Genomic DNA, 10,361 nt, shown 5'->3' on the forward strand with positions numbered 1-10,361 from the left:
TGTACCATTCTTCTTGGGAAACAATTGTTTTGGCAGCACTGCTTCGACACAAGGGATTCAAAGGGTGGGGGGAGGAGGGATTATTTCCGAATTACGAGATTACTTAATTTACTTCCGCATGCATTTGTGGAGATTTGTTCTGTCAAGGCTAATATCCGGATTAAATTGAGTTTATCAACTAATTCCGTACCGTACGACCATGGACGAATTAAGCAATAGTGGTTGGTCCATGGTACGACAATAGGGAGCTAACAACTGGCTAGGGGGAAGCGATAGTCTGACGTCACGCAGCCCCTCTCTGGTTGGCATTTTTGCGCGTAGAATACTGTTTCCAACCGTTAGGGGGGATGAAACTCCAGTAAGAGATAGAAGGGTGTGACGTTTCAGGCTCAGAACTGTTAGCTCCCTATACCGAAAGGCAGAGCATTGTGGGAGAACTTAGTTTCTCTAGGTGGGGGTACAGACTGCAACGTTATACGTACGGAGTTTTCTACGCATCCCTCTCTCCTTCAAGATCACAGGAATCCCTGTAACCATTATGAAACTTGAGGGTCACAGAAACCTTTGTCAAAGTTTGAAGATTGGAAAATTAAACTTCCTTGATTATTTTTAACCATGTTTAATGCGTATTATTTCTTGTCCCATAAAATTTAATACTAAGAGAGGGACAAAATCAATATTTACTTATGTCCATTCCTGGTCAAGAAATTCGAAAACCAAAATAAAACTAAAAAGACCTCGCACGTGCTTGCTCCATGGATCATGGCTGTAACTGCGTAGTGCGAAGCGCTAGAAAAGAAAATTAATAACCGCTGAGTGAGACAAAAATCGGAACATTAAAATTAGTGTAAACTAAATGTAATTAACCCTTGATTTTACGAAAATTATCAACGTTCAAAAAACACGTAAGTTTTTCAGAAAATACAATTAGTTAAGCCTTGCATCACCCGGCCACGCGTTGACTGAAGCCATGCTGAAGCGCAGATCACCTTTATGTTTTCTATGATTGTAAATAATGGTCAGCTTTTCGCCTATATTTGTTCGCTAGTAGGGTGTATGGATTATTTGTAGGCGAATCGTTAGTTAGATATTAAGGTAAAAATTAATTTTGTTGAGATTCATAATGAATTCATACTTTAGACCCATGAATATAGCGACTAAATAGTACCATTGCCTTTACTGAGTGCGTCTTTGTGATAATAACGCCTCGTTGATCTTTGACGTAACCACGTCATACCTCTTAACTGACGGATGCTGTATTAAGGCCTACCTCTTTTTGACAGTGAGGGTATTAGGGCGTGTAAGGGTCGTTATTCATGAACATGAACGTGAATAAATCATGGTTCCATTAATATAAAAGACGAAATTTTGCTTGTCACGTTTATTGAGCTGTCTCAGAAGTCTTAGTGTGCCCATGCTATTTGCCCATAGAACCAAAGCGGTACCAAACATGGCCGCCCACTGCCAAACCTAAACCCGGGACGTTTTACCTAGGAGCTGACGTCTCAGCTGAGATAGCTCTATTCTAATGCTGTCAATGTAATTCATAGCTTGGTAAAATGATTTGGTCCATTTGTTTGTAGCCATATCTAACGTCTTTGTTGTACACATACCAATCAATGTTTCGTCTTAAGAAAACAAGGTGGACTCTTTTTTAATCCCGACTTTTGAAACGCCTCCATTTCTATCTGTTATTTCTAATTATACTATGGAACTTCTATACCGGGAAATTTATGATTCATTAAAGAAAAATTTAAATGTATATAATTATAATGAAAAAAAAAATGCAAGCGGCACAGAGAATCCTTATGTCCCTTTCTCCAAAATGACGCTTCGAAATGTGGGCGAGTATTCTAGGAAACTCGCGGCGCTTGGGAAATAGAGCTATCTCATTTGTGATGTCAGTGCCTTGGTAAAACGTCACGGGCTTAGCTTTGACAGGGCGGCCATGTTTGGTACCACTTTGTTTCTATGGGCAAATAGCATGGGTGACGTCACACAAAAGCCTCTGAGATAGCTCTATTAATAAGGAGCTATGATCATAAGTTTATAAGATATGTTCCATAAGTATAACACTACTTATACTTCGTAATGGTAGAAGCGTACTGAGAGGTAGTTCTAGAACGACAAGCGAGAATTGATTGTCTACGCTCGGTTTTGCAGTCCATCTTCCTATTTAGTCTGCATTACTAAGCCTTTGACAGCGCCTCACCAGGTGCCGCTTTACCCTGAATCTATGACCTAGTTTGTAACCCGTGACAAACTTATGGAACATATCTTATGAACTTCTGGTATTTTAAAAGGTCCTCAAACATCGCGGCATCATAAAGATTCCCAGTGTTGCTTCTATGCTTACCTTTTTAGAGTAAGGGTTGCGGATTTGTTTCTGATAGGTTTGTTTCAAAGATCAAATTCCAATTAAATGCTGAAATGCGAAGCCAAAGAATTGTATTCAAGCGGGTGGATTGATTGAAGGTAGGAAATTTAAACAGCTATGTCGTCTAACAAGTAGTGTTTATATGAAGATAATTTTAAAATAATAATTGATTTGCTTACTTTACATTGGAAGTTTATCGCCGGTATGTTTGCGAAATTAGCTTTGAAATTCATTATTGTCGTGTTATAAAGTATCTTTGAAAGGAAGGTTTCTTGACCTCGCGATTTGAAGGTTTAACGTGGAATTCATAAACGTCGGACGCAACGCAATTTAGTATACAGGCGAAGGCAGGGCGTATGCGCACGACGCCATGCCTTCGCCTGTACTAAATTGCGTCACGACAACGTTTATGAATTCCACCTTTGATCGCATGAGCAGGGCAAATAAATATCTGTAATTTTATATACTTAATTCACATTTGACAATCACGAAGTATTTCCAATTCATAGTTTAGCAGTCATCAAAATATCGAACCATGGAATCACAACCGAAATCGTCCAATCAAAATGATACAAAGGACACAAATAACCGATCACTACCTCCAATACTCTACAGTGATAGTAACCACAGTCCAAGACGTGATTCAGCATCTTTGCCTGAAGTCCCTTCACAAAATTCGAAAAAGTTCCCCAGCGAGTCGCAACATAGTCAAAAGAAACCTACCAGTCGCAAAAACAGGAATTTGGAATCAAACAGCCAATCACAGCGTTCAAAAGTCCAGTTAAATGTTGCCAGTCCCAAAGTTCTACCACAAAAAGCGACACAGAAAACAGTCAGTCGAACAAACCGTAAGTTGGAATCAAATAACCAGCCACAGCGTTCAAAACTCCAATTAGACGCTGTCAACCCCAAAGTTCAACGACAAAAAGAGAGACAGTTACCAACCCAGACGCGAGTGATTCAAACATATCCAATAAATCACAATGTCTCAAAGGAAAATGGCAATCGGTCACAAAGTTTCGGTGGGGCCAGACCCAAAACATTCAATAACTGTGGACCTGAATTTAAAAACGTTGCTAAGTACTCTAATAGTGACTCCAGTGATCGCAAGTACCCAATGGGCTACAAAAACTTACAGGACTTGCAGTTAAAAACACCCAATGAAGTTATTTTTACCATTCAAACGCGCCGCAGTGGTTTCAAATTAAGTCTTAATGATTCTGAAATTTCTAAAGAAAAATTCTCAATGTGTTTGCACGTCTTATCGCTAACGTCCCATTGCGACCACCGTGAATCGTTGAAGAATTTCTTAGGCGATGTACTTAAAGAATGCGAAACGTTCTTCACCGTAAAGCTGCCAAGATACTTACTGGAATCTCAAAGCAACCCGACGGACGCTTTCAGATTGCAGTCAATGCATTACATCATGGATCTTATTGAAGCGTTGCAAAAGTTTCAACCTGAGCTATCGCTACAAGCAACGCAAACCTTGATTCCATTTGCCAGAATCACGATTACTCGGCTAACTGACGCTCAGAAACGCGGACAAGACATGTTAAAGCGTGTTGAAGAAATGGAAGTCAAAATGAACAGTTTATTGGACAGTTACAACGTTGTACATAACATGAATCGCAAGGACATAGACCAAGTACCCAATGATTTTCGAACCATACCAATTTTCCCGGAACTCCAAGACTTGGTTAACAACGTCAGACCGTTTTTACGACCAAATATCGTCGAAGGAAGGTACTTGGATGTTAACCAATATCTTGACGTCCAATTTCGACTCTTGAGGGAGGATTTCATTCGGCCACTTAGAAACGGCATCGCTACGTTCTTGGAAAATCAAAAACTTCAAACTAACAAGAAACGCGTCATGGATATCAAAGTCTACGAGGGTGTAAGAATAATCGAAACTACACTCGGAGACGATGGAATAGCTCATTACGTCGCATTCGAAGCGGAAGCTACTCGTAATGTCACCTGGGAAACCAGTAAACGTCTGCTCTACGGAGCCTTAGTCTGTCTAACTCCGGACAATTTCAAATCTATTTTCTTTGGTACAGTTTCGGAACGTGTCGATGAACAACTACGTCAAGGTGTCCTGGGAGTTAAGTTCGAGGATCAGGTCAAAATTTTGAATGTACAAACTTTGATCTTCACCATGGTTGAAACCGAAGCTTATTTCGAAGCCAGTCGTTACGTTTTGACAGCATTGCAGAATGTGGACGAAGACACTTTTCCCATGAAAGAGCATATTGTAGAGCTCCGCAAAACGATTGACAAGCCTGCATATCTTCACGATGACAGTGTTTATTGTTTCGGTAACTTTTTTGATGCGACTATTCCTGATCTTGTCACACAACAAATGGATGCAATGGCTCAAACTGAAAACCCAGATCCCTATCTTGATACAGAAAAAAGTGAACATCAGAGAAAAAAAGAGATATTGATGGCGAAGTTAGCTAGAACTCATGTCAAGAAAACTGAACCAAAACTGGAACCCCATTGCAAAACCGAAAAGAAAGTTCAACTTTTCGATGAGAACACATGGCCTTCTGCTGAAGAACTGAAGTTGGATCCATCTCAGTACTTGGCCTTCAAGTCCGCTCTCACTCAGAAATTGTCCATCATTCAGGGACCTCCTGGAACGGGAAAAACACATGTTGGACTAAAGATAATGAAGGCATTTCTGCACAATAAAGACCAATGGAACGAGAAGTGTTCATCTCCAATCTTGATTGTCTGCTACACAAATCACGCGTTGGACCAATTCCTCGAGGGTGTTTTGAAGATAACCAACAAACTGATTCGAGTCGGTGGTAAATCCCGCAGTGATACAATCAAGCCATACTCCATGAACGACCTTAGAAATAACCGCGGGTTACTTTCTTCGCAATTCCGTTCCACCAGGGATGAAGTTAAAAAAATAATGGATAAAATTAAATCCAACGAAAGACTCGTTCGAACGGCTGACTCTTGCCTTCTAACTGAAGAAAATTTAGTGGCTGTAATGGAAGAACATCATTACAATAACTTCGTAGTAGAAGCACCGCATTTCATTAAGGACTCGACTGTTAAAAGCAGGAACGTAATGAATGAATGGCTTGGGTTTGACAATGAAAGTGCAAAGTCACGTACCAAGGCCCAGGAAGAATCGGTGGACAAAAATCCAACGGATCAGCCCTGGAGAAATGTAAAAGTTACCAAACGTTCAGACCAGGATGAGAATGGCCAAGTACCAGACGATCAAAATGGGCACGACATTGAGTATATTATTGAACAGAGAATGGAGGAATCGGATTTCTATCACAAAAAGAGAGAGGTCATTTTTAACCAATCAGAACTTCAGGAAGAATATAACTGGAGAACTCAGAATTCAAAACGAACTGGCCATGAGAGTCTTAACGAAGGTGCCGATAACTTAGCGAAAAGGTTAAAATCGACCAGAGTTTTCACGAGTAACGAGTTAAGACATATCAGTCGAAGAAATATCTGGAGCTTACAATATCACGATAGGTGGCGTTTATACAAAACGTGGTTGAATACTTTCATGAAACAAAAATTACTCGAAATAGAGGATCTCAAGAAAGAGTACGAACAGAAACTGGTTACACTAAGCGAGATGAGAGCGGAGGAAGACGCTGCCTTGGCGAAATCCGCCTACGTTATCGGCATGACTACATCGGGCGCCGCCAAGTACCGCCACTTGGTCAGCAGTATCAAGGCCAAAATCGTCGTCGTTGAAGAAGCGGCTGAAGTCCTCGAAGCTCAGATCGTCACTTCACTTAGTAAGCACACCCAACATTTGATCCTCATTGGGGACCATCAACAGTTGCGACCCAACCCGACTGTCTACGAACTAGCCAAGAAGTTCAACTTGGAGATATCGCTCTTTGAACGCCTTATCAAGAATGGTATTCCCTTTGTCCGTTTGGGTATCCAACATCGAATGCGACCAGAGATTTCCAGGCTGCTCGTGCCGCATATTTACCAAGATCTCGAAGACCACGAATCCGTTCTAAAGTACGACCAAGTGCTTGGTTTCAATAAGAGCGTATTCTTCGTGAGCCATAACCAACAGGAACTCCAAGAACGCGATACAACAACTCGCCTCAATTTGCACGAATCCCAGTATATCGTTGCATTATGCAAGTATATTTTACTCCAAGGCTATATGCCATCGCAAGTAACCATATTAACTACATACACTGGTCAGTTATTCGAAATCAAAAGACTTTTGACTGGTAAACTCCAAGATGTCAAAGCGACGGTTGTTGATAACTTCCAAGGCGAAGAAAATGATATTATTTTGCTGTCATTCGTTCGAAGCAACGACCAGAATAGTATCGGATTTCTTAAAACGGAGAACAGAGTATGCGTCGCATTATCCAGAGCCAAGATGGCTCTGTTTTGTATCGGCAATTTCAATCTGTTTGCGCAAGAAAGTGTTCTATGGACCAAGATCACCAATGAGCTTGTTAAGATGTCCGCCATTGGTCCTAGTTTGGATTTGCGATGCCAAGTACACAAAACCTCAATCGAAGCCGAGAGCCTGTTCAATTTTAACCAAGTCCCTGACGGAGGTTGCCCTTTGCCGTGCGACTACAGGATGGAGTGTGGACACGTATGTCCTAAGAAGTGTCACCCATTGGACAGAGAGCACGAAGAAGTAGAGTGTCCGAAGCCTTGCGAGAGATTCTGCGTCAATGGACATAAATGTAACAAACTATGTCATGACGATTGTGGTGACTGTATGGTCTTGGTATCGAAGACAGTACCAAAATGCGGTCACGAATCTCGCATGAGTTGTCACGTTGATGTTGAAAAATTTCGTTGCAAGCACCCTTGTCCTAAACTACTTGAATGTGGTCATAAATGTTCTAAACTATGTTACAACGAATGCCCCCCTTGTCAAGTAACGGTTACAAAGACTTTACCTCGATGCGGACACGAAGTCGATATAATATGTTCCGCCGACGTAACCACTTTCCAATGCCTTACACCTTGTCCAAAAATTTTGGACTGTGGACACCCTTGTCCTCAACGATGTGTAGATATATGTGGTGGTTGCCAAGTAAAACAAAAAGTGATTGGACCGTGCAAGCACACTATCACCATCACGTGCTGCTTGTCCAAAGACGAAAATGAACTCAAGAAACATTGTCGCGAGGAATGTAAGAAATTTCTTGAATGCGGACACAAATGCGGCCTATTATGCGGAGACTATTGCCGAAGGAAATGTAAAGTACGAGTTGAGGTGTCAGTACCTTGCGGTCACATAACAAAATGTCTTTGTTACCAATCGAAAGACGAGACGTTTTTGCTGGAAAATTGTCCTGAAACCTGCAACACTGAACTAAAATGCGGACACAAATGTAGTGGTACTTGCGCTAAATGCTTCCAAGGGAGATTGCACGTCGTTTGCGAAATGAAATGCCAGAAATTACAGGTATGCGGCCATCCGTGCAAGTCTTGGTGCTCGAATAGCTGTCCGCCTTGCGGTAGACCTTGCGAAAATCGATGTCCTCATAGCAGATGTCCTCAACTATGCGGATACCCTTGCTCTCCGTGTCTCGAGCAATGCAGTTGGAAATGCGAGCACTTCAAATGCGGTAAACTGTGCAGCGAGCCTTGTGACAGACCACCTTGCGATCATCCTTGCAACAAACGCCTTAGAAGATGTCGCCATCCTTGTGTCGGTCTATGCGGGGAGCCTTGCCCTAAACTGTGCCGTATATGCGACAAAGAAGAATTGCAAGCCGTTTTCTTTGGCAACGAAGACGAACCCGACGCGAGATTTCTGCAATTAGAAGATTGCCACCATGTATTAGAGATCCAAGGCTTAACGAAATGGGTCCAGGAACAAACCGGCGGAGCGATAAAAGCCATCTCGTGTCCGAAATGCAAAACTCCGATTAGAAGGAATCTTAGATTCGGAAAGGAAGTCAATAAGAGTTTGTCCCTAATCGAATTGGTTAAAGAAAAGTCCTTTGGAAAACTCAAGGAAAACAGAGAGTTGCAGAGGCAGTTAGCGTCCAAATCCGGGGATTTTATTTATTCGGAGTATATCAGCAGAAACACACTCGAATTTACAAGGAAACGTCTTTCAGGCAAACGCGTACTGTCGCGTAATATTCTGGTTACAATTCAAAACAACTTCGCCATTTTCGAGGAATTGGACAAAATTCCAGATAATCCTCGTTATCTCGTTAAGGAAGATGGGGAGCGAAAGTCAACTAAAGAATATGTTAGAATTTCTCGTGAGAAAATTATATCGAAGATTGCGAACGTCAGTCACAACCGTCAAACGATTCAATTTTTAAATGACGTAAGCATCGAAACAAGACGCCTGCAATGGATTACAAAAATCGCGAAGGGATTTAACCTTACTGACATTTCCATCGAGCGAGGAAAGGAAATATTTTCCCAAATTATCACAAAATTGACATCTTGCAAAGCGATGACTGAGTCAGATTTCGAAATTCTTAATTCCTGGACAGAAGAACTGAAGAAGCTAATTGGTCCCAGGTATTTGGATGTAAGTCAAGAAGAGACATTGCAAGTGGTAAAGGCCATGGGTACCGTACAAGGTCATTGGTATTCCTGCCCAAATGGACACGTTTATTGCATCACCGAATGCGGAAGACCCATGGAAGAAGGAACATGTAACGAATGCAAATCTACCATTGGTGGACAAAGTCACAGATTGAGGGATGATAATAGACCACTTGCTGTTGGTGGTATCAATCGTAATACTGCCTTTTCTGGTATAATTATGCCAAATCATTCGCGCAGACCAAACTACAGACGCTACTAGACCATTTCTTGACTACCATGATTGCCAAGAGGGTGTCCTGGTATTGAAATAGGCAACTTTTGTCCATTTTTTTTAAAATATTTTTTTTTCTTGATATCTTAAAACATTTCATATTTTCTTCATATTACAATTTTTTGTCACGGTTAACGTTAACAAAGTTATGTTACGTTTTAAAACCAATGTCATGTATTATTTTTTCAATACTTAAAAGTAACTTAAGTAAACTTAAAAGTAGTTAACATTAGGTGATTAAATTTTTTATAATTTACTGTTTGATAAAATATTTTTGAGTACCAGAGAATCGAAATTTTTCCATGTTTTCCGAAACGTGTTACTTGATTTTGTGAATCAAAGCTTTGGTTAAGAATTAATTTGAAAAAAAAAAAAAAAAAAAAAATATGAGTCCTTATTGTTTAGTTGTAACTTTAAAAACTGATTGTTTGAATACCAAGTACCCATATTTGTTTTATTGTCATGTAAGCCAAAAGTATATTGGTTGTGTTTTAAATATTTTCAATAAACTTTAATTAAAATGCTTCTGTGTTAGTAAATATTATTTTTACTTCAATTTAATGCAACTATTCATGGAATTAATTTATTAGCGCCTTCAAATCCAGTACCAATTAATCCTGCATAATACTAACGCCTTAAGAGAAGCATCTAGACTGGTCGCCGAAGATTTAGGTTTCCACGTTTAATAAAATCCTTAGATTTTTAAATACCATAGCCTGAAATCGGCATAAAAGCTACTACACCCAGCACATCTCACGAATCGAAATAATTAATAACTCTGGCTTGAAGGGGAGATGAAACCCCCATACCTATAACGTTGCCTCTGTACCCCCACCTACAACATCCGTAGTCCTCCCAGCATCCTCAGCGGTTAGGTAGGTTCGCACAGTACGAAACTGTAAAGGACGCCCCCTCTATCTAAAAAATAGAAGCTAGTTCTCATACTTCGCGCTAGGCGGCAGCACTTAGCAATCGCCTACCGAAGGTAAGGGCGTGGCGTGCACCTGCGTGCACGATCTACATTGTGAGAGTTACGATGCTGAGTTCACTATCCCTGATATGCACGAACTTTCCTGCCATCTATTAATCTATTCCCGAAACGACAGTTGTCTACAGGGACGGAAATAAGTACAAATCACAGGACTCCATATA

The 10,361-nt window shown here is 40.7% G+C and overlaps 1 protein-coding gene and 1 long non-coding RNA gene across 2 annotated transcripts; both read left to right on the forward strand.

Moving 5' to 3' along the window:
• Positions 1–193: 193 nt before the first annotated feature.
• Positions 194–3,200, forward strand: LOC149679689 (uncharacterized). Its single transcript, XR_016365932.1, has 3 exons — positions 194–905; positions 2,394–2,475; positions 2,887–3,200. It is a non-coding gene; the product is annotated as an uncharacterized LOC149679689 (long non-coding RNA).
• A 294-nt stretch (positions 3,201–3,494) lies between these two features.
• On the forward strand, positions 3,495–9,197 carry LOC149679690 (NFX1-type zinc finger-containing protein 1-like). Its single transcript, XM_089835696.1, has one exon. The coding sequence runs from the start codon at positions 3,495–3,497 to the stop codon at positions 9,195–9,197; it is 5,703 nt and encodes a 1,900-aa protein (XP_089691822.1).
• The last annotated feature ends 1,164 nt before the right edge of the window (positions 9,198–10,361 follow it).

Source organism: Phalangium opilio, unplaced genomic scaffold, assembly GCF_054372755.1.
Source record: "Phalangium opilio isolate 3A_F unplaced genomic scaffold, DU_Popi_V2 ptg000041l_1, whole genome shotgun sequence".
NCBI lineage: Eukaryota > Metazoa > Arthropoda > Arachnida > Opiliones > Phalangiidae > Phalangium > Phalangium opilio.

Excerpts from the sequence above, each read along its gene's own strand:
- LOC149679690 (XM_089835696.1), top strand. The coding sequence starts at position 3,495 with ATGGGCTACAAAAACTTACAGGACTTGCAGTTAAAAACACCCAATGAA.